The 25016-nt window shown below is 37.1% G+C and overlaps 1 protein-coding gene across 2 annotated transcripts in view; it reads left to right on the forward strand.

Annotated features, from left to right (window-relative positions):
* Positions 1-20060, forward strand: part of EPHA3 (EPH receptor A3) — a 387533-nt gene extending 367473 nt beyond the window's left edge. For both annotated transcript variants that reach the window (XM_043448655.1, XM_043448654.1), the window contains exons 16-17: positions 10470-10625; positions 17322-20060. In XM_043448655.1, the coding sequence (XP_043304590.1) occupies positions 10470-10625; positions 17322-17430 (265 nt within the window). In that variant the 3' untranslated portion in view covers positions 17431-20060. The remainder of the gene's footprint in view (positions 1-10469; positions 10626-17321) is intronic.
* Positions 20061-25016: the final 4956 nt, after the last annotated feature.

Consider the following 25016-nt stretch of genomic DNA (forward strand, 5'->3'; position numbering starts at 1 on the left):
GGCAGAAGGACAACAGCATAATGGAAGGACAGAAGGGAAAGGAAGAGTCTGTCATAAGAAGGCAAACAGAAGCCAGAGTACTTGAGGCTACCCAGGTCATGGGGAGGACTTTGGAAGTTTTTGAAATACATGAGGAACCCATTAAGGCATTTAAGGCAGAGATGTAAGGCTGTTTGATTTACACAACTGGTTTGTGGGGGAGCATTTCAGCCTTTCAACCTGAGCTCCTTTCACTTAAATAATATGGTAGCCTCAGTGACCAACTTCAGATTCCTTCAGAAAGTCAAAGCATGTCAGACATCCTTCTTCATCCCAACTGTAATTCACTTGTGTGCATTTTCTAAGTATTCATTCCTCCAATTAACTCTAAGACCAATGAGATCAGATGCCATGCTTCCCTTGTATTACCAAGTTGTTACTCGAAACTCAATAAACATCTGTTACACACATGAATATGCATTTGCTGAAATAATAATAAATTTCCATTTCAACAGACACACAATTTTTAGAAAAAACATTCCAGTTCTTTTTCCTGTTCATTATATGGATTTCTACAGACACTAGTCATAAAGGTAAAAGCTTATCATTTTCCCCTAAGCATAAATCTTATGTTTCCCTTCCTCTTCAATACACTTGGAGACTGTCTCAATCTGAGTTTGTGGATGGCACCAAGGATTCAAATTTCTGAATGACTTAGTTATTTGGACTAATGTAAAGAATTATGTCTATAAAGTCCTTTAGGAAAAACAACATCATTCTATCTTTTTTTAATAGGGATGTTGTTTTCCAGAGCCTGCCTGAGTCTAGTTAGTTTTATGGCACATTTTATTTCATATACTGTTACAGAAATCTTACTATAATGCATTATTTTACTTTTCAACCTTCCTTAGAGTTGATGATTCATAGCAGAAACATTCCCAAAGAATCTTCCAGTGAGAGTGTCTTTGTGAATATCACTGTTGAAAGTAGGGAATGTGTTTAAGCAGATGGTCATGGTGTATCATATTAAAAACTTACTTAGATGTTGCAAGAAGTGGTGAGAAAGGAAAGGAAGTTGGAGTACATTTTATGTTTGTTCTCCAGTAATTGATTCATTTTCCTGAAAGTAGAGTAAATGGAGGAGACATGAATAAATTTGAAGTTTTGACTGTATATCAATATGAAGATTTATTTAGCATTTACTTTGTATGAAGTGCTATTACTGGGCCCTGAGGGCTTCCCAAGTGGCAGTTTGTAGTAAAGAGCCTGCCTGCCAATGCAGGAGATGTAAGAGACATTGGTCAGGAAGATACTCTGGAGGAGGGCATGGCAACTCACTCCAGTATTCTTGCCTAGAGAATCCCATGGTCAGAAAAGCCTGGCAGGCTATAGTCCATAGGATCCCAAAGAGTTGGACAGGACAGGAGCAACTTAGCACGTGGTGATTATACAGGTAAAGAGACACAGCCTCCACTTGCAACAGCTTGCATTGAAAACAGGAGGAAAAGTTCAGCAATAGTATACAATTAACCCCCGAACAGCTCAGGTTTGCATTGTAGGGGTCCATGGGTATGTACACGCTCCTTATCTTTAGTCGTTTCTGCCTCTTTGTGACCCCATGGACTGTAGCCCGCTAGGCTCCTCTATCTATGGGATTCTCCAGGTAAGAATACTGGAGTGGGTTGCCAAGCCCTCGGCCAGAGGATCTTCCCAATCCAGGGATCAAACTCACATCTCCTGAGACTCTTACACTGCAGGCGGATTTTTTACTGCTGAGCCACTGGGGAAGCTTATAGGGGCCCATTAATACACAGATATTTTTCAGTAGCAAACACTACACTGCTATGGGGTTTGTGTTCGTTGAATCTGGGGATGCCAAGGAATCTCAGATAGGAGAAACTGCAAATAGGGAGGACAGACTAAATGAATTTCCGTGTTGTTCAAGGTCAACTGTAATATCCCTCGGATTAAGTAATTATTGGAGCAAAAAGACAAAGTGTTTAAGAATCATGAACAAAGAATGAGTTTACTTTGAGCTTTGAGAGGCTCTGGAAGTTGCAGAGAAATAATTTTTGGAACTGAGCAACTTGTGGATGATGGGTGAAATGTCCACCAGTAGATAACAGGATAAGATCATACCAGGCTGGGAGAACACTGTACAGAAAATCAAGATACACAAAAATTTACAATACTTCAATTTACGCTGCATAATCTATTTCTGGTATGATATAGTATTAGAAAAGGAATTATGAGGAAGGAGCCACTAGATGATTTCACCGGATAAGGGAAGACTGAGTGTCATCTCTAGAAATCTGGACTTTTGCCCATGAGGAAAAGAGGAGCCATTGAAGACAATTAAATGGCAGACTGCACTTTGCCTGTGGAGTAGTTCTCTGCAAATATACCTAGAAGAGCTGGAGAGGAAGAGTGCATGATAAGGAGTAAGGAGGTGATTTCAGTAGTCTTGGGAAGGACTAGGCTAGAGTAAAGAAGAGAAAATTTATCAGAAAGGTGTGAATTCAAGCAGTTGTAATGAAGCATTGTAAGACATGGTGAGGAGTGAGCCATGCAGCGTGACATGAAGTAGCAGAGAATACTTGCAGGTGAACAAGGAGGACTCTGCGGACAGTGCTATCACTAAACGGGGTACCAAGTACGGAAGGATGAACAGTGCTGTGAGGAAGATGAGACTTTTGGACACAATGAGACTGAGGCCCACAAGAACGTGGAAAGTTGCATCTCAAGCTGGGGGAGAGACTAAAGCTAGGCATCCAATTTCAAGCCTTCTCTCTGCAAAGATAATTTTTTCAAAACAACACTGTTAGAAACACATTTAGAAGGTACAAGTCTCAATCTAGTCATGCTGATTTTTACCCCAAGTATATTCATCTTTATTCTTCTACATAATAATATAATTTCTACTTAAAGCTCTCATATCCTGAGATTCATAGGGAGACTGTAATCTGTGAATAGTGGAGCGTGTTTGTCTGCATGGGTTGACAGGGAGACACCTCCCTCCCAATCTCGCAGACTGGGAGCTTCTCCTTGCTTCTCCTGTGCTGCCCTGTGGTCAGTGGTGTTTCTGAAGCCTCTAAATCCCTCCGTCACTTAGTGTAGACCTCAAAAATCTGTAAGAACCAAGAAACTGATTGAAATGAATGAATGCTTCTATAGTGCATAACCAGGTATCACAGTAGGTTATGGAGATTTCAGACTCCTTGTAAGAGGACTATAGAGCCAACCAAGCCAGTAGCTGGCAATCCTAGAAGGAAAAGTGTTTGAAACATTAGCTATTATCTCAGAATACTAACCCACTGCATAGACTTCTATTCAGAAAGAAAGAAGAGGGTTTCTGTCTAGAGCTTTGGAGAACAGTACCAATATCAGAGCAGAATATATGAAGTGGTAGGTAGGAATAGGAACAGACAGAGTTAGGAATGAAACTTAAACCATTAGAAAAACTACAGCTCAAGGAATTTTCCAAAAGTAGATAGAATGAATTGTATTATCAAAAGCTGCAAAAGAATGAGGCAAAAAAAAGACAACAAAGGCAAAGAGCCACTCTAAACAGTGAGAAAGACATTGAGGTTTTTTTCAGATAGTTGTTTTGGTTCTTTTAGAATGATAGATGAGGTACAACATTTTAAAAGATTTAGTTATAATTGGGATGATGAAAAAGAAAATACAATGCAAAAATAATGCTTTTGATAAATATAGAAAAAAATGAAAAATATAGTCATAATGCACATGTATAAAAGGGTAAAAATAGAACTCTTCCTTTTTTAAGAATTGGAAAAATCTTTCTTAAAGAAGTCCTTGGTAGAAATTGCTGCTTTAAAAATAAATAGAAAGAGTCTTAGAAAGATAAATTTCCTCTCACTTTATACTATGTTTTTGTTATTTGTTGTTTCGTTGCTAAGGCATGTCTGATTCTTTGCAACCCCATGGACTGCAGCACGCCAGGCTTCCCTGCCCTTCCCCATCTCCTGGAGCGTTCTCCAACTCATGTCCATTGAGTCGGTGATGCCATCCAACCATCTCATCCTCTGTCACCCCCTTCTCCTCCGCCCTCAGTCTTTCCCAGCATCAGGGTCTCTTCCAATGAGTCAGCTCTTTGTTTTTGTTATACAGATTAAAAAGTAAGCAAAATTCATTTTTAAAAGAAACTATAGTGAAGATTAGTTTTGTATTATATATATATATATATGTGTAATACATATTATACCATGTTTATGTATTGTATAATAAACAACTAATTTTACATGTATAAAATATGACACCTAGATTTAAATAAATTAATTGTATTACTTTTATAAATATAGATAAATTTAAAAATTTTAAAGACTAAAAGAAACATGACAGATGCATTCATTCATTTCTATTCAGACAGAAGATGCCTTTATTTGGGGATATTTATGTATATAAAATGAAATAGAGAAATGATTTTTTCTTTAAATTCACAAAATTTTCAAACTCCGTGTCATTGGATTCATCAATACTATCATAAATTTTTAGAATATAAATTTTGGGCATACAGAATGATATAATACATCCAATATTTTTAGAATGAGGTTCTAAATGAAGGTAACCTAATTTATAGTCTAAAGACTTAAATGATATATTTTAAATACCTAGAATAAGATTCTTAAGAGTCAATTATACTTAGTTAATTTAATTGAAATGATTTAAAATATATTGTTTTATTGTGCTAATTCTAATTGCTAACTTTGTAGGGATTTATCTTCATTAAGTTGCAGAACAAATAAGAACAAAAATAAGCAGTACTTGTAATTTTCCCCTGTTAATGGCACTAAATTAACATTAACAAATGCTACTGATCTCTAAAAGAACAAAATATATTCCTTTTAGAGAATGTCTACTTTTTTTGAGAAATATTATGTAGTTTAATAGAAGTCTAAGGACCAAAAAACAATCTATTTCTCAAAATGACTTTGACCTCCAATTCTGAAAGTGACAGGGTGACTTTTCTTACTGAACAAATATGATAAAGAACATTTTAGAAGAAAGCAAATATTCCAAATACTCAGGTGATCTCTTTTTTTTTAGTCTTAAAAATCAAAGCAAGTAATTTTACCATTGGGAGAAATTAAACCAGACGTAATAGCTATGACTGCTAAGATTTTGTCCTTAAGGTCTAGAGACAATTAAAATAAACACAATGACTTTACTCCTCCTTAATGTGTCATTTATGTACTAGTCTCCTGTTGGGAACTATATGTACTCAACATTATTTTTAGTTACTGATGACAAGTTAAATTTGTTTAATCCTATTTGGAATTTCTAATATTAAGGATAAAAAGATGAAAATGACCATAAATTCACATTTAGAAATTTGGCAAATACACATTTTTTCCCTTGAAATACAATAAGATACTCTTTGAAATAAAAATGTTGACAATAAATTATAAAAGGAATTGAAAAGTATATTACCATTCTCAGGCAATAGTATCAATAAATATAGATATAATTAACATTTTGCTGCTGAGAAACTACTCTTTATGGTCCCTGAAACTATTCACAACAACAGACAAAAAGCACATAATTATAGTGGGATAGAATACATCTTCAACATTACTAATATTTACTTCTAGACTCAGTGGGCTTCTACTTATTCATTCAAGAAATATATATAAATCATTATTTTAATGCATAAAAAATAAAACCCTTTGTAAACCCAAAAGAGTCTGTCTATATTATAAAAGGATAACTTAACATTCAATTTTAGAGTTAAAATTCTGGTGCAATACTGAAATAAGATCCTTATAAGAAGATATTCCTGGGACTAACAGTTACTTATTGACATTTGTCCCGAGTATCTGGTGCTAATTGTTATGGGCATTTACAGATAAAGTAAGAGCTGGTGGGAATAAAATATATGTGTACCTCTTTAAAGCAACAGTATGAAAATCCACAAAAGAATAATTCACAAACCAAAATCCAAGGAGGCAGAAAGAAAGGGAGGAAAGTTATTTTTTGCTTCCCCTGAGCAAACATGTAATTTCCATGATTTCTTTTTAATGACTGCAGTCTGCGGCCAGTAGGTACTGATTTATGAAAAGCTGTAAAAGATCAGGTGGAACTCTGCAGGACATCGTTTACAGCTGCACGGATTGAAACCTATCTAATTTGTCTAGTAAAAGTGTGAGCTCACAGTGCACATCACCCAGCCTATAAATTTCCCCTTCAGACCCCATGTCTGGGGCTAGGTCTAAAAAAACGCCAATGCCTGCAGCTGCTCAAAAAGCCTACATTCCCCTGGTGCGCATGAAGAGACATCACAGGCTCTTCACAGTGAGAGACAAATTCCTATCCATTGATAAACTCTCCAGATGTCCTCTCGGAGGAGGAAAAGAACCAATTTTTATTTGAATTCCCCAGAGAAATCCTGGAAGTGGAAAAATGATACTTTGCAGGGCTGGTTATTCTGAGGTCACTGGTATTAAAATTAGGTCATTCTTTGTCTTCCTTATACTTTGATCCAAGTAATAAACAGAAAGACTCGGTTGGGGTCACTCTAATCCCTAATCCGCCTGTCCTGTTTTATTTCAATTTGTATGTACTAATTTTTTTCAAATTCTTGTTGAGTCTGACTATATTGTTGAGTTTAAAAATACAAACCATTTGAATTGAGAAAGAAAAATTCTGCATTTTGCTGTTAGGCACACTTCGTAAATATTCTGAATAAATGTCCTGGGGTTTGATTCTTCATACCCACAAGCTCATAAATAAAAAAGGACTGCTATTCATGGACCAGGAGTCAACAAGAGTCGACATTAGATTAGTCTGTGCTTCAGCTACTGTTGAAATTCAAACTGTAGGGTGTGAGTGTATCTAAGTGTGCGTGCATACCTGTAGATAGTCCAATATTTTATTGTCTCCTTTCTAGGTCTCACTTCATTTTTCTTAGAAAATTTCCTCACACCTGATTTAATGCTACACCTATCAATTTTGTTTACTGATTCTAAGTCTTATCCAATGGGTATAATATTATATCCAATGTTGGCCAGTGACCGAGGATTATTCATTCATGATGGTCATGCAAAACCACCCAAGAATATTGTGCATGTTTTGGAACCTGGCTTGTGTATCTATTTCTGTAATTTCTCAAATTATTAGGAAAATAGAACACAAGCAAGAAATTTCAATGATTTAAAAAATGAATTTTTTTTCAGATTAGTAATTGAAAGAATCATAGAAAATTATTTATGTATATGTTCCAGAAGAGAATAACTTATAAAATGCCATATTTATATTTTGTGATGTTCTAGATATTCGTAAAGGAAAGATAATACTTAGTAAAATAATGCTTAATTTCTCATTCTCTCTTTTAGATGACCTGTGAGTGTTAGTTAAAACTAAACTGTAACACAGCAAAACAAATTACAAACTCCATAACTTTAATTTGGCTTCCCTGATAGCTCAGTTGGTAAAGAATCCGCCTGCAATGCAGGAGACCCCTGTTTGATTCCTGGGTTGGGAAGATCTGCTGGAGAAGGGATAGGCTACCTACTCCAGTATTCTTGGGCTTCCCTGGTGGCTTAGACGGTAAAGAATCCACCTGCAATGTGGGAGACCTGGGTTCAATCCCTGGGTTGGGAAGATCCCCTGGAGAAGGGAAAGGCTACCCACTCCAGTACTGTGGCCTGGAAAATAGGGACATAGCATCAGTGTCTAACTAACATAAAGATTAAAGTCCTTCATATCTGTGTATTATGCTTAGTCTATACCAGTATAGTCTCTGGCATATTGTTAGTGTTCATAATTGTTCAACATAATCCTTACGGCTATTATTATTGTTCATCTCAAAGCAAAGGCCTTCATAACTGCTATTTGCTCAAGCACCCATACTAAGAGGAAAGAATAAAGAGAAAGACAATCAAGTGTCTACCTGGTGACCGGTCCCAGTCCTTTGAGTCACAGGACAATTAAAGAGATCACCGAAAGCTGAGAAAACAACCCAAAGGCAGTTTACCAATAGAACACTTCTCTTGGATCCTCAGAGATGAAAACATGGTTCCCTCCATTTCTTTTTTATCCCTGTTGTTCTTTGAGTCACCAGATCTTGTAGTTTGTCATAGACCTGTAGTCAGACCTGTAATTATATGTCAATCCTAATGGTATGGACCTAATAGAAGCAGAAGATATTAACAAGAGGTGGCAAGAATACACAGAAGAACTATACAAAAAAGATCTTCATGACCCAGATAACCACGATGGTGTGATCACTCACCTAGAGCCAGACATCCTGTAATATGAAGTCAAGTGGGCCTTAGGAAGCATCACTACGAACAAAGCTAGTGGAAGTGATAGAATTCCAGCTAAGCTATTTCAAATCCTCAAAGACAATACTGTGCAAGTGCTGCACTCAATATGCTAGCAAATTTGGAAAACTCAGCAGTGGCCACAGGACTGGAAAAGGTCAGTTTTCATTCCAATCCCAAAAAAAGGCAATGCCAAAGAATGTTCAAACTACCCACACAATTACACTCATCTCACATGCTAGCAAAGTAATGGTCAAAATTCTCGAAGCCAGGCTTCAACAGTATGTGAACTGTGACCTTCCAGATGTTCAAGCTGGATTTAGAAAAGGCAGAGGAATCAGAGATCAAATTGCCAACATTTGCTGGATCACCGAAAAAGCAAGAGAGTTCCAGGAAAATATCTACTTCTGCCTTATTGACTACACCAAAGCCTTTCACGGTGTGGATCACAACAAACTGCGGAAAATTCTTCAAGAGATGGGAATACCAGACACCTGACATGCCATCTGAGAAACCTGTATGCCGGTCAAGAAGAAACAGAACCGGATATGGAACAGCAGACTGGTTCCAAATTGGGAAAGAGTACGTCAAGGCAGTATATTGTCACCCTGCTTATTTAACTTATATGCAGAGTACATCACATGAAATGCCAGACTGGATGAAGCACAAGCTGGAATCAAGATTGTCAGGAGAAATATCAATAACCTCAGATATGCAGATGACACCACCCTTCTGGCAGAAATTGAAGAATAACTAAAGAGCCTCTTGATGAAAGTGCAAGAGGAGAGTGAAGAAGCTGGCTTAAAACTCAACATCCAGAAAACTAAGATCATGGCATCCAGTCTCATCATTTCATGGCAGAAGGTAAAACAATAGAAACAGTGACAGATTTTATTTTTTGGGCTCCAAAATCACTGCAGATGGTAACTGCCACCATGAAATTAAAAGACGCTTGCTCCTTGGAAGAAAAGCTATGACCAATTAGACGGCATGTTAAAAAGCAGAGAAATTACCAAAAAAGGTCCATCTAGTCAAAGCTATGGTTTTTCCAGTAGTCATGTATGGCAGTGAAAGTTGAACTATAAAGAAAGCTTAGCACCAAAGAACTGATGCTTTTGAACTGTGGTGTTGGAGAAGACTCTTAAGAGTCCCTTGGACTGCAAGGAGATCCAACCAATCAATCTTAAAGGAAATCAGTCCTGAATATTCATTGGAAGGACTGATGCTGAAGCTGAAACTCCAAAACTTTGGACACCTTATGCGAAGAACTGACCAATTGGAAAAGACCCTGGTGCTGGGAAAGATTGAAGGTGGGAGGAGAAGGTCATGAAGATGAGAAGGAGAGGATGAGATGTTTGGATGGCAACACCGACTCGATGGACATGAGTTTGAGTAAGCTCCAATGGCGATGGACAGGGAGGCCTGTCATGCTGCAGTCCATGGGGTCACAAAGAGTCGGACACGACTGGGTGATTGAACTGAAAAATTTCTGTTAATGCTGACTATATTGTGCAATAAGAATCATAGTCACAATGTCTATCTATCATCTATCTTTGTGTGTGTGTGTATATATATATATTTATATTGTATTATATTTGGTGTTGTCCTAGTTGTTAGACTCTCACTTATTGTTACTCATCTAGTGTTTTCTATTTCTTTTTAATTTTTTATTTTTAATGACATAGTGACATTAAATACATGCCAACTTTACCTCCTTATGTAAATATAGTCTACATTGTTCAAATTTTCCCTTGGAAAGCAACCTGTACAATGTCTGCAGATGAACATTCAGTAGGCAGGATTTAATATTGGAAACAAATCCATCCACCAAAGCAGACAACAGAGTGTTCAGAATGCCATGTCAGCTATAACTGCAACCTAAATTACCACCATCTTTGCTAATGGATAAACAAATTAAATTATGGAAGTATGTATGGATATATTTATGCTTTTCACAGGCAAAGTTTCAGTAATTTAAAAAGCAGTCATGAGTAGAGAAGGGGAGCACTGAGACAAGATGATTACACAGTGTTCTTGCAAAGCTGCCAGCTTGAGCAGATGAAGGCTTCATGGCAGATAAATTTTACAAATAAACAGGAGCGCCACATGAAGTCTGGAGGTTCCTGCTGATGTTGGTGTTGAATTTTGACACACAGCAACTCTGCTGACTCCTGATCTTTCTCCCTTTGGTATTTTCTTTTCTTACAGGCCATCAAACCTTCTTCTGGACCAAAGTAACATCGACATTACTACCTTCCGCACAACAGGTGACTGGCTTAATGGTGTCCGAACAGCACAGTGCAAGGAAATCTTCACAGGCGTAGAGTACAGTTCTTGTGACACCATAGCCAAGATCTCTGCAGAGTAAGAATACGTTTTTGACTGAATGATTCTAAACTTTCTAGTGGACATATATGTTTTGAATAAATACATTTAAAGAGTAAATGAATCTCTAAGGTACTTAACTTTCTCCTGAGCTGGATCCTGGGTCTTTTTGTCAAGGACACCTTCTAGATTGATGTGTTGATGTGTCTTCCTCCCTCACGTTTGGTCCCCACAAAAGCTATCTTCATTGAACTGTGACCTTCAGATAAACCACCAGATATTCACCCACACCCCACCCCAACAGACCCAAGTCTCTAATTTAGAACATAAGCAGATATAGCATGATGACTTGTATATCCCTGCATTTGTGATTTTCTGTTATTTTTAACAAAGCCTGTTAAAGCATCCACCTGCAATGCGGGAGACCCGGGTTCAATCCCTGGGTTGGGAAGATCCCCTGGAGAAGGAAATGGCAACCCACTCCAGTATTCTTGCCTGGAGAATCCCATGGAGAGAGGAGACTGCTAGGCTACAGTCCACGGGGTCACAAAGAGTTGGACATGACTGAGCAACTTCACTTTCACTGTCACTAACCTTTGTGGAAATGGAAATTTGAGAACTAGTTGGATAATCTGATATACAGAGAAACATGCCAAAGTCTAAAAGTAGTTCTCAAAGATGCTAAATAAACAACTTATATTATACTATCACCTATTCTTAAGTGATCTCATGCTAGAAAATAAAGTCATAAGCAAGTTGAAGACATAATTTTCCTTAAAAAGGCTTATCATCAGTTTGGAAAGAGAGATATGCACAATTGATAAATATTAATTAGTTTTATTTTATAATTTCATGTGTTAAAAGCCAGTAGGAAATGACAACCCATTCCAGTATTCTTGCCTGGAAAATTCCATGGGCAGAGGAGCCTGGCGGGCTATAGTCCATGGGGCCGCCAAGAGTCAGATGGGACTGAGCACACACACAAATATATATCTTAGGGATCCTGTGGTACAATAGGGATCCTTTGGTAATAGGACTTCTTTGATATGAGAAACCCATGGCCTTAAGGAGAAGGGGTTTACAAGGAATTAAATTAACCCAGTGAATAATCCATAAAAGTCATACTCATTCACCAAGTTTGCTAACTGGAAATAGGAAGTGAAAAACTGGAAGCCATATTCTTCATCACTCTGTGAATGAGACAGTTGACTTCACTTTCTAATGAGACTGCGTCATTTTTTCTTGTTCTATACAGTGACTTTTTCTGTATCCCCATGCACATAGCTGAAAATGACTCTCTCAGTCCTAGATCACACAACCTTGGTATGTCATTCAACTGACCAGGGTCCAACTCACTTTCTTCTAAGTCCCCAGGAGAGACATTCTGAAGGCCTCAGTCCTGCTTATAGACTGGCTTCTCCAAAGACATGTTTGCCATGAACTAATCATTTCATTTCAAAGGAGGTGGAGTGAGATAGCATGAACTTGGCTCTAGGCATTCTTTCCTGAGGGTGACATAAAGGACTGCTCCAAAGAAAGAGCTTTTGTGTGGAACAAATACATCAAAATTGTCCACAATTTTGTAGCTTGTAAAGTCTCTTTGGAAACTGTATCCATCTTTGAGTCAAACTCTTCTGCCTTTTGATCTTTATTACATTAAATAGATCCTTTAGTGCCCTCAACTTCCTGTAAGTCATATCCAATATTTGAATATTCAAATGTTGTTCAGCTTCTAAGGACTTTGTCATCTTGTCAATCATTTAAATAAAGTCACCTTGGAAAGCTATAGATTAGATGCCAAAAGGAAGTGTGTAGTGTAATTAAGAGATACAAGCACCTAACAAACAGGTAAAGGAGTTTACCATTAATGGTATAGCATCCTTGTCAGAAACACAGACATCACAAAAGGATCTACAGAAAGGGTATATTATATTGAAGAAGTGAATTTATTCTTAGAATATAAACTCACACTCATCTACTTAATCTGTGCTAGCATTCCTGTTTGAAATAGAATGTAGTATTTATTGAATAGACTTCTGACCCAACTGACAATGTTCTTTGGGTTTCTGTGATAGTTATTTTAATCAGACACAGCCCCAGGATATGTTAATGTATTTAAATATTTTTAGAAATTCTTATTCTAGTAATGTAAATAGTTTGGGTTGTGATATACAAGACACCTGCTTTAAAGCACAGAAGCATAGTAAAGAACAAACACAAAGCTAAAAATTTCTGCACCATTGCCAGATTTTCAAAGGCAAAGCTATACAAATGTTTATTCTCAATAAAGTATCAACATTCAGAGCTTTTAGATAATGAAACAGTATACTGAAGTGGATGAGGCAGAACCTTGCTAATATGATTAACAGTGAGCTCACAATTTAAATATAGTCAGATATTCTAATCTGCAAATGTAGACAAAATGCTATTTGTTTAAAAAGGTGAAGTGGCAGCCTTTGTTATACTTTCACCTTAGGAATATGTTTGTCTCTGGTACAGCATTGGATAGTAAGCTCTTTTTAGGCTGGCTGGAATATTTTCACTTAGTGGTTATGATTATTTAAACAAGTTGTGAGTCTATATGCAAGATGAAAGCTGATTTTTCAGGATACTCAGCTTTTTCAGATTTTCCCCTTCACACTGAGCCAGTTGGTTTCAGATCTCTCTGTATTTCAAAGTGCTTTCTTCTGCCCTTTCTTCTCAATTTAGGGTCAACATAGAATTAACATCTATTGACCTAAAACTCCTTGAAAAGTGTCATTGACTTCTTGGTTCTCTGCAGTCTCTATCTCATATGCCACCTTCCTTGTTTATATCACAAATGTAAGAATTTAAAAATATTTAATACATTAATCATTTAGGGAAATATAGTAAGGCAACATTTTCATCTTCAATGCAATAAAAATATTTAACTCTATATTTCATCCTTTCTTTTGCAGTCTTAGGTGTATTGCTTGAATTTGATTCCTTCCAATCCTTATTTTCTTGGTGTTTCCAGACTCAATTCAGAAATGATTCCCTTGACCAAATAACTCTAGAGTTTCTTTTAGAATAAGACTTTCAGATTATTACCTAAGAAAGGATATTAAATTTGTTTTCTTTTTCTATCCAAGCTATCAATCATAGGACAAGTGTTTCATACTCAAATAAATATTAGCTTATTCCAATTAGTTTAGAGATTTCATTTACATGCCAGCTACTCAAGTTACCTAATTTTCAAATAAAAGTTTTTAAACATGTGGTCTTATTCAGTCAACATATTTTTTAAAAATATTATTTCATAGCCTAGGATGGATTTAGGAGGGTTAATGTGAGGAGGGAAGAGAGAATAAGAAAGGGCAAGAGTTATTAGAGAAACTGGAAAGAGAATGAAGGTGTGGAATGAGTATGAGGCAGATTAATTGCTGCATGTCATTACCCTGAACCCTTGGATGCCATTTTCAAAGTGTCATCACCTATCCTTTTGCCTTTGAAGTACCAGATAGCTTATTAACCTCCGGTCTCAGTCTTCAACTGCTCTTTAGTCTTGAACTTTTCCACTGCTCTTCTCAATAGGGTAGTCCTAATGAGATAAGGATACGGGGAGTGTTACTGAGACTACAGCAGCTGGATGTTTAGAGAGATTTTGGTCATGGCAGGGTGGTAGGTAGAAGACATTTTGGTGGGGTGAAGAGAGGAGAGCATACATAAAACCTCAAGCTAAGGCATAACCTACAGGGATGCTTACTGTAATTCTCTTTTCCAGTATAATCCTTTGCATTAAATAGAAACAAGACTACATATCAACTTGCTTACACTGGGTTCCCAGATGCTGAATCTGAAACAGTTTTATGCAGATTTCTTCATGTACCCTTGGGACATACACTTGTAAAGAAGCGATGAGGAGGCATTGGACTGAAGAAGAAGACTCAGTTCTACTTGTTGGAGCAAGAGTCCTAAAGCTGGACTGGTTCTTCAGATTTGTCCCAAATTGGTCTGTGAACTTGCAGTATCTGATTTTTTCCGGTAGCCAGAGAATCGGTGGTTCAGTTCTAGAGGAAAAATCAGGGTTAAGCATCATAGCGTGTATTACTCCCTCATTATGCTGAAATTTCTCAATGTCCTCAGGAAATTTAGTACATTACCTTGGATCATTTTTTCTATCTTCCCATGATTGCATTTTGTTTTTAAGCTTATAAAGAAGGCAGAAAAGGGGAGACATAGAAAAAACTTAGCAAGGTATAATATGTATGTATGTGTGTGTGTGTATATATATATATATATATATATATATAGAGAGAGAGAGAGAGAGAGAGAGAGAAAATTGGAAGAAAGATGAGAGAAGAAATATAAAAACAGTGAGAATCTATTGATTTGTACACATATATTTATGTCTGTCCTGTTTTCTGGCTATTAGATTCATAACCTGACTTTGTAATAGTTTGAGGATGAGTAGAGAAATGTTTGTTGTTCATTTTAAAGATAGATCCCTGATATCTTTATAAAAGAATCAAAATCCTGTAGAGCACGCATTCTCAAAAGCAGGGTTCAACATAGATAACCTAGGTGTGGGAAGGGACAGGGAAGCCTGGCTTGCTTCAGTCCAAGGGATCCAAAAGAATTGGACATGACTTAGCAACTGAACATCACCACCACTCAAAATGAAGGTTTCATTATCCACAGTTACACAAAGGGCAGCAAGCTAGATGTCAGCATAGCTCCCCACTAGCCTTCCTGTTGAAGCAAGGTAGCTAAAGACTGTGACCAGAGAGGACCTCAGGCAAAATACAGGCTGTCCTTAGAGAATTTATTAGCCCCTTGAATGGCAGCAGGGTTCAGGGGTAACCTGTAGGGCATTGTGATTTCACTCCCAGCTTAGATAATAGGAATGCAACTGAGCTTTGATTAGTTTTATGCAGCAGATGCTTAAATAACATGTAAATTGCTTCTTAAGTGGTTGCCTATTGTTTGCTTGCACACCTGTATTGCTTGGGAACTCACTTTTTAACAAATCACTTGGTTCAATTCTATGAGGTTAAATTCCCAATTTTTCATTCTTTCTTTAATGCTCAGTATAAAGGAGCCCCACCTTTGTGTGCATTTGCGTGTGTGTGCTTTTCCTTCTTGCCACTTTCAATTTGCCTAGCACTCCAAGTTACACTTAATCCTCTGTCAACTTCCCAGATAAATATATTTTGGATAACTGATTTATTCTTTAGTAAGTACATATTGAGCCCCTGCTAAATGAGAGTGATTGTTTAGGGTGTGTTTGATAAGTATAGTACAAAAGCCACAAGAATCCTTGTTCACATGAAATTCACTTTCTTGTGAGACAAGATAGAGAGTAAAAAAATAAATAAACCAAAAACAAAAGAATGGGGGGGGGGCAATATGCTAGATGGTGATAAATACTTTGGAAGAAAATGAAACAAGAAAAGTAATAGAAGTACAGATATGAGTGCAGAGAGGTTTTACAATATGGAGTAGGAGCATCAGGGAAATCTCATGAGAGGGATATTTGAGTCAAGACCTGAAAGAGGTGATTGTATGAACTAATTACTTAAATCAAGAATGTTTAATTAATTATTTGCACATGTCTAGCTAAGTCTTCCCTCTCCTCCACAAATGAAGTTCCATGTATTCTTATAATATTTATTTCAATTCCTGGTTTCCAAGTATTAACTATTTTAAATTTAATGGTTTTGATAGAGAAATATCCTTGCCATTTTTTTGTAATTTGAAAGAACTTTATACTTTAAAGAAATTATTTCAGTGATCTATGGCTGAACAACAAACTTCCCCAAACTAAAAGGCTAAAACAACAAGGATTTTATTGTACACACAGTGTCATGAGTCATGAATTTGGGTAGAGCTCAGGTGGGTGAGTCTTCACGTCTGGTGCTAGAGTTGAATGAAGTATTCGACTAACATGAATCTGATCTAGTCTGGAGGGCTTGAGATGGTTTCATTCTTCTTTGCCCTGGTTCAGATGCTACATATACCTAGGCCTGTAGACCAAGTGCTTACTGGTGACTCTTCAATGCTGCTGCTGCTGCTGCTAAGTCACTTCAGTTGTGTCCGACTCTGTGTGACCCCATAGACGGCAGCCCACCAGGCTCCGCCGTCCCTGGGATTCTCCAGGCAAGAACACTGGGTTGCCATTTCCTTCTCCAATGTAGGAAAGTGAAAAGTGAAAGTGAAGTCGCTCAGTCGTGTCCAACTCTTAGTGACCCCATGGACTGCAGCCCACCAGGCTCCTCCGTCCATTGGATTTTCCAGGCAAGAGTACTGGAGTGGGGTGCCATTGCCTTCTCTGGACCTCTTCAATGGGTAGTCATATTTTTTCACTGGCAGCTCTGGGGCCTAGAAAGGGTGCCTCAGGAGATAAGAAGTAGAATCTGTTAGTTGCTAAATAACTGAATGCAGAAACTGATACAGTGTCACTTTAAACACAATCTATCAGTCAAGTCAATCCCCAAGCTGGCCCTTACATGGTGAAGTTCCAGATGGACAGGAATTTTGAGGGGAATACTATTCAACACACTTCCCATGTTCAACGTACAACCTGTATTCTTCCACAAAGATAACAGTGGAGTTATCAGGATATATAATACTACACATATGTTACAAAAATCAGAAAATTATGCCTAGAGCATTGGGACCTGTAATTGTACAAGCTTTGTTAATTGAAAATATCCTATTTACATACTGTCCAGCAGGCCATGATTCTCACCAGAAATTTTCTCCTTTTTTTAGCAGCGACATGAAAAAGGTCGGTGTCACTGTGGTTGGGCCACAGAAGAAGATCATCAGTAGTATTAAAGTTCTAGAAACACAATCCAAGAATAGTCCAGTCCCAGTGTAAAGTGCTAGTTCTGGAAGAAAGTGGAAAATGTGGCATCGCTCTGCAGACTTGATGACAACACTGGAAATACTGGTGGACATTCCAAGCCCAATAAGACACTCAGATACGAGTAAAATGCCTTAAAATGGAATTCAAAAACTCTTTATTTTCCCCTGTTGTTTAGTGGATGGGTGGGTGGGTGTATTTTGTTTTTTAATTGCTTTTTTATATTAGTTGATGGATTAAATCAGAATTCTTCAGCGCAAAATGACAAAGAACTAGCCAAGAGCCATTGATCATAAACTGACTCTCATAAAAGCAAAACAAATGAAATAGCGCAATGAACATGGCTATGCTTCTGAATAGCCACAAGAGAACAGACTTGTGATATTTTTATACACAGAAGAGATCTGTAACAGGTATTTTGTTTCTTTGAAAGCAAGCAAAATAGAGGAATTCATACCTCAAACCATCCGGCCATATTTACTACATTTTCATTGTATTATTCTCTTTTCTCTGTTAAAAAGCATATAGAAATGAAGTTTGTAGCTGTTTTAAGTACTACACATTTTTGATTGGTAGCCTTCTTAAGTATTATCATGTAAAAATGTGTTTTGATTTTGAAGAAAAGTACATATTTATTTTCTTTTGAATTGTCTTTCATTGTTTTCTATTTATGCCTTGATGATTTAACTTGGATTTGTGACAGCCAAGGGCCAAAAGCTCTCTCAAATTGTCAGCAGCAGAAAACATGACAAACTAGACACAGAAAATGATGTGTTTCTTTCCAGATTGTTTGAATCATACACTCATATGTATCTATATCTATATATAAAAAGAAACAAAACCCTTTCCTTGTTCATACACTAACCAAATCTCCCACAGTCTGAATTATTCCACCCACTTTTGTCTCTCCATTTATTATAAACTGTGTGTTCCTAATTTAGTCTGATATACCAACTTGTGTGTAATGGATTTTCAATGACATACCTGCCTTGCTCCGGTGCTTAGGAGACCATAAACTCCCTCCTTTGGTAAAAGAGCTATATTAGAGCTCCTGAGTAGAGAATGCTACACTGGAAAGGATTGGGATACTATTTAGGTTGCTGTATTAATTGGCAATGTAGCCTATAAGCTGCCTATAAGCTGATGCATGAATCAAAAAGATCACTGGCTGACTGGTTTTGAAATGCCACTTTATACATTTGCTTAAACTTTTTGAGCTGATTATAGGGAATAAGGATTACTAAACTACTCATCTGCATCACTGAGCTTTTGCTAAATTATTTAAACATTGTCATCATCAATAGCAAGTATTATTATCTTTGAGTCTCCAGTGAAATGCACCTATTATAGTTTTGGTATATATCTTAGAAACATTGAACTTCTTGACACATTGAACATATAATCTTCAAAATAGCTGGTTGTCCATCAAGACTCAAAACCTGGAGAGATCTCTTCTTGCAGGAACTTGGACTTGCTATTCCATAAAGGTCAAATATGAGCATACTCCATAATTTTTGAAATATATACCTGGTGGAGATCTAGCCATAATAGACTGTGGAGCAACATTTTGGCTCTATCTATAATCTTTCTAATGCTGATATGATCATGTTATTGGAATAAGAAATGCATATGTCACAAGAATAGAAGGGATAAAACAATGCTGCAACCTTTATGTTCTTATGCAAAATGGAACACTTATACAGTTTATAATCACAGATCAAAATTCACAAGTGCTAATCTGTTGTAAATTTAGTGTAATAAGGCTTATGTTGTATTCCTTCATATATAAAATTATTTCTCAAATGTCTTCAATATTCTTATAATCAAATCATCCTACTAGAATTATGTATTGGGTGTATAAGAGCATGAACCTTTTAAAAAGATATATATGATTATTAAATTAATTACAAATTTCACAAGCCTGCTAGAAGCAGCTCAAAATCATTTTTTAAGCAAACATTTTGTTTTGTGGAATGTTAGATTGAGATCTGAATCTGGCTTAAATCTCATTTTTTTCCAGACTAGCGTTTACTTTCTTAGGTGCTATTCTGTGCATACTCCACAAAATCTGTGCATTTCATGAACTAGGAGAAGTTGAGGATTGTTTAATCTATTTCATTTATTTTGGCTGTGGTTTCCATTTGAAAGTGGAAATTGTATATGCAGTATATTGCTCTTCATTTTTCACTATTTTTCTATCTGACTTCTTATAAATTTACTTTTCACAATCCTTACCCTGTACATATGTAAACATAACAGTGTACGATTCTTAACTGTGGAGTAGAGGTACTAGAATGCTTATGGCCATCTCTTTGTACAGAAACTGTGTTGGCTTTCAGTAAACATGAAATCACAATTGCTTCATAATATCATGTACCATATTATCTGATTGTATCTTAAGTTTGATTTATATATTTATTTCTGATAACTTGCCCATGTTAAACTGTACTAAGTATCAAATAAGCCATGTATAAATGTGATATGGTTGACAATATGTGTGTACTTAAATTTTCATTTTCAAAACATTACTCATTTAGTCTATGTTGTACAATGTAGATGGCCTCTTACTAATGTAAAATGATTTGTAGTGGAAACATTTATATTTTTATAATAAACATAATGAAAATATTTTTTACAGATTGGAATATGGAAGTGGTCTTTGAACCTTTTTAAATATTATAAAAATGTGCTTGTTTAAACAGCAAAATAATGAAATTTATGTAAGTCAAGAAGAATGTGCTTCTGTTTCTTTTTTCTCCATTAGTGAGGAAGAGATATATGTTATGTTATCCATAGGCATTACCGAGCTGTAACTGTATATCTGTTAAAATACTGCTCTAGTTGATATAATTTTACACTGTAATTCCTATGAGATAATTGCTTTCCCTCTATTGTTCCAGTAGAAATCATGGAGCCTTTCTTGACTTAGAAATGCTGTCTGAATCACTTTGGATGGGAGAATGAATGACATAGATTCATACCAGCTTCTAGTCCCGAGCCTGCTCTTAAAGATTGTGGATAGGATCCCATATAATTGATGTTCCATGGGGACTAGAGGTGTCAGAGAAGTTTATGTCCAAAAGAAAGTCAAAATATCACTTATGAAAAAAGAAGAAAGGAATTCTGAATGGATCAGATAAAACAAAAATGAGAAACAACCAATGAGCTGAAACTTCAAATAATATTCTAAGAAACACTTAAAACTTTGAATAAAGTAGATCCCTAATCATTTGGAACTTATTTAAAGAAAATGATTATATATGAAAATCATTGCTAACTCACAATATGAGGCAAGATAAGTGATCAAGATTTCCATAGAAGTAGTCAAAAAATAGATCAGATTTGAGTTTTCCTTGAAAGAGAAATAGCATTCAATCTTGTTGAGAGGAAGAATAATGTGTAAGCAGGAGATAAAGGAAGGAGGTAAAGAGAATATATTTAATTCAAGATATATATTTTAAGCACTATTATGAGACAGGGGCTTTCCTGTCACCATTTACAAATCACTTCATTAAATTTTGCAACAATACTGTGAATAGATTTTGTTATGTTCAGATGCTCAGTTGTGTCTGACTCTTTGAAACCACATGGACTACAGCACACCAGGCTTCCCTGTCCTTCATCATCTCCCAAAGCTTGCCCAAACTCATGTCCACTGATTCAGTGATGCCATCCAAAAATCTCATCCTCTATTGTCTCCTTCTCCTCCTGCCTTCAATCATTCCCAACATCAGGGCCTTTTCCAGTGAATCAGCTCTTTGCATCAGGAGCCTAAAGTTTTGGAGCTTCAGCTTCAGCATCAGTCCTTTCAATGAATATTCAGGACTGATTTGCTTTAGGATTGACTGGTTTGATCTCCTTGCTGTTCAACAGACTCTTAAGAGTCTTCTCCAGCAAGTTTGAAGGCATCAGTTCTTTGACACTCAGGCTTCTTTATGGTCCAACTCTCATATCCATACATGACTACTGGAAAAACCATACCTTTGACTATACAGACCTTTGTAGGCAAAGTAATACCTCTGATTTTTAATATGCTGTCTAGGTTTGTCATACCTTTTCTTCCAAGGAGCAAGCATCTTTTAATTTCATGGCTGCAGTCACTGTTCACAGTGATTTTGGAGTACAAGAAAGTAAAATCTGTCACTGTTTCCATCTTTTCCCCATCTATTTGCCATGAAATGATGGGACCGGATGCCATGACTTCATTTTTTGAATCCTGAGTTTTAAGCCAGCATTTTTACTTTCACTTTCATCAAGAGGCTCTTTAATTCCTCTTCACTTTCTGCCATAAGGGTGGTGTCATCTGCATATATGAGGTTATTGATAGTTCTCCCTCCAATCTTGATTCTAGCTTGTGCTTCATCCAGCTTGGCATTTTGCATGATGAATTCTGCATAGAAGTTAAATAAGCAGGGTGACAATATGCTGTCTTGATGTACTCCTTTCCCAATTTTGAACCAGTACTTTGTTCCATGTCCAGTTCTAACTGCTGCATCTCGACCTGTATACAGGTTTCTCAGGAGGGAGGTAAGGTGGTCTGGTATTCCCATCTCTTTAAGAATTTTCCACAGTTTGTTGTGATTTACATAGTCAAAGGCTTTAGCGTAGCCAATGAAGCAGAAATAGATGTCTTTCTGGAATTCTCTTTCTTTTTCTATGATCCAACAGATTTTGGCAATTTGATCTCTGATTCCTCTGCCTTTTCTAAATCCAGCTTGTACATCTCGAAGTTCTTGGTTCAGATACTGCTGAAGCCTGAAGGATTTTGAGCATTTCTTTGCTAGCATGTGAAATGAATGGAATTGTGTGGTAGTTTGAATAGATTTATCTACTTTTAATAGATGATAGAATCAAGGCTCCAAATGTCCAGGTCATCTTTCTAGAGTCATCCCAGTTAATAAACAGATATTTCAAACTGGGATCTTCTTATTCTGTGTTTTTTCTGTAATATAATTGTTACTGTAATCCCTGATATACTCTGGGGACAGTGACAGGGTCCATTTGCAAAAATAATTTGGGGAAGGGCTGTAGATTAAGTAAGCGTCTATATTCGTGTTTAGACAGGAAAGTAAACACTCTAGGATGATAGTAATAGAATAAATAAGGAGAACAGGATGCATACAAAGACACAGAAAGAAAGGAATTTACCAATCTAACATGAGAACTGTTCCAAAGGTAAGAATCAAAGGGAACTATAAAATGTCTGGAGTGTTTGTGGAAATGTTGGCACTATTGTTAGAAGTAGGAAATTAGGAGAAGTTAAATATGTAAGCTAGCTAAATTTATGGTGCTAGTCAAACCTTAATAAATTCAGTGTTGAGAATGTGAAGCTAAAGCTTTAGAAAAATAATTCAAAGTAAAAATGTGTCTCTGATACTATGTTGAAATCTATATATCTTTTTGTGTGATACATATACATGTATCTTTATCTTGGACCACTTCTTTAGGTTAATGCTAGCTAGCATAATAGTTTAATCTCCAAATGTCATCAGCTTAAAACAATAAAAATATTTTTTTATTTTAAAAAATGTTTATTTTATATTAGAGTATAATTGATTAACTTTGTTAGTTTCAAGTATACAGAAGAGTGATTCAGCTATATGTGTATCTATTCGTTTTCAAATTATTTTCTCATTTAGGTTATTACAGAGTATTAAGAAGACTTCACGGTGCTATGCGGTAGGTCCTTATTGGTTATCTATTTTTTCCAAGTTGTCTATTTTTTACTTTTGGTTTCACTGGGTCTTTGCTGCTGCTTGCGGGCTTTCTCTAGTTGCTGTGAGTGGGGGCTGCTCTTCATTGCGGTGCACAGGTTTCTCTTGTTGTGGTCTCTCCTGCTGTGGAGCATAGGTTCTAGGCACATCAGGTTCAGTAGTTGCGGCGTGGTGTGTGGGCTCTAGGAAGTGTGGGCTTCAGCAGTGGTGGCCCAGGGGCTCATTAGTTGTGGGTCAAGGGCAGGCTTCAGTAGTTGTGGCACATGGGCTTTTTAAAGCCCGCAGCATGTGGAATCTTTCTGCGCCAGGGACTGAACCTGAGTCCCCTGCATTGCTAGGCAGATTCCCACTCACTGTACCATCAGGGAAGTCCAGTTACCTATATTAAAGGTAGCAGAGTGTGCATGTCAGTCCCAAGCTTCCAATCTATCCCCACCCCTCCCGCCCACACACAATCCCAGTAATCATAGATTTGTTTGCTCAGAGTCTATTTCTGTTGTGTAGGTAAATTGATTTGTATCACTTTTTTAGATTCCACATATAAGCAATATCATATGATATTTGTCTCTCTCACTCTGACTTACTTTACTCAGCCATTAAAAAGAATGAAATAACGCCTTTTGTAGCAACTTGGATGGACCAGGAGATTATCATACTAAAATTACAATTTTAGACCCAGAATAACACAAAGTAATTATTTCCCCAAGTGGTCTCATTTGCAATGATTCAAACCCCATGCTCTCTCCATCTTGTGGAGGGTAAGGCCTTGGAATCCTTTGCTTCAAGCTGGTAAAGTGGGAGAGAGGATTGTCTGTGGCCGAGTTTATGAACCCTGCCAGTGAGTGGCACATATCACCACCTCTCTCCATTGACCAGAACACAATCATACCGCTACACCTGGCTGAAAGAGAGTGGGGATAGGGCAAGTAGTGTGCTTACATATAATAGAAAAAAAAAAAGAGAGAGAGCTTTTGGAATCCATAGAGCAATCTCTGCCACAAGTCCTTTAACTCACATATGTAGTTTGTCAGGGGCAGCCCCGGTGCCTCAGCGGTAAAGAATCTGCCTGTAATGCAGCAGATGAGGGTTCGATCTCTGGGTCAGGAAGATCCCTTGGAGGAGGGCATGGCAACCCACTCTAGTACTTCTTGCCTGGAGAATATCATGAACAAAGGAGCCTGGCGGGCTACAGTCCTTAGGGTAGCAAAGCGCTGGACACGTCTCAAGCAACTGAGCACTCACAAAGTGCCTTTCGTGTCTCTCACTTACAGTGTGGCTTATCGTGTAATAGACATCCAAAAGGCCATTAAGAAAACATCAGTCTCTTGCTAAATCCATTCATTTCTTCTTCTTTACAAGCAACCATTTTTACTGTCTTCTCTCATTACTTGAATCCAATACTTCTATTAGTGGTACCTGTGTCCTCTATGGGCATTTACTATTCATATCTCATTTCAAGAAAGAATGTATTAGAAGGAGAGCAATTAGCTGACAAACTCAAGCTGTTGTATTTTCAAATTCCCAGCATAGTTTACACCAGGCCATGGAGAATGGTGGGAGCACCAGTTCTGCCCCATTTCTTTACAACCAACTGATTCCTTTCATAGGCAACCTTGAATATCATGCTGCCGTTACCCTGGCTGAGACTTTCGCAGAGTTGCACTGCAGTCTGAGCATCGGATCCAATCCCACATTCTTTGCTTCATAGGTGTCAGAACTGTTTTTCAATCTACAAGCTCTCTATGCCTTCTTTCGTTTTGTTATATTTATCTATTTTATTTTGGCTGCACTAGGTCTCATTGCGGTGTGCGGGCTCTTTCACTGCAGCGTGTGAGCTTTCTCTAGTTGCAGGACACGGGAGCTTCTCTTATCGCAGAACATGGGCTC

This window comes from Cervus canadensis, chromosome 27 (genome assembly GCF_019320065.1).
Source record: "Cervus canadensis isolate Bull #8, Minnesota chromosome 27, ASM1932006v1, whole genome shotgun sequence".
NCBI classification, from domain to species: domain Eukaryota; kingdom Metazoa; phylum Chordata; class Mammalia; order Artiodactyla; family Cervidae; genus Cervus; species Cervus canadensis.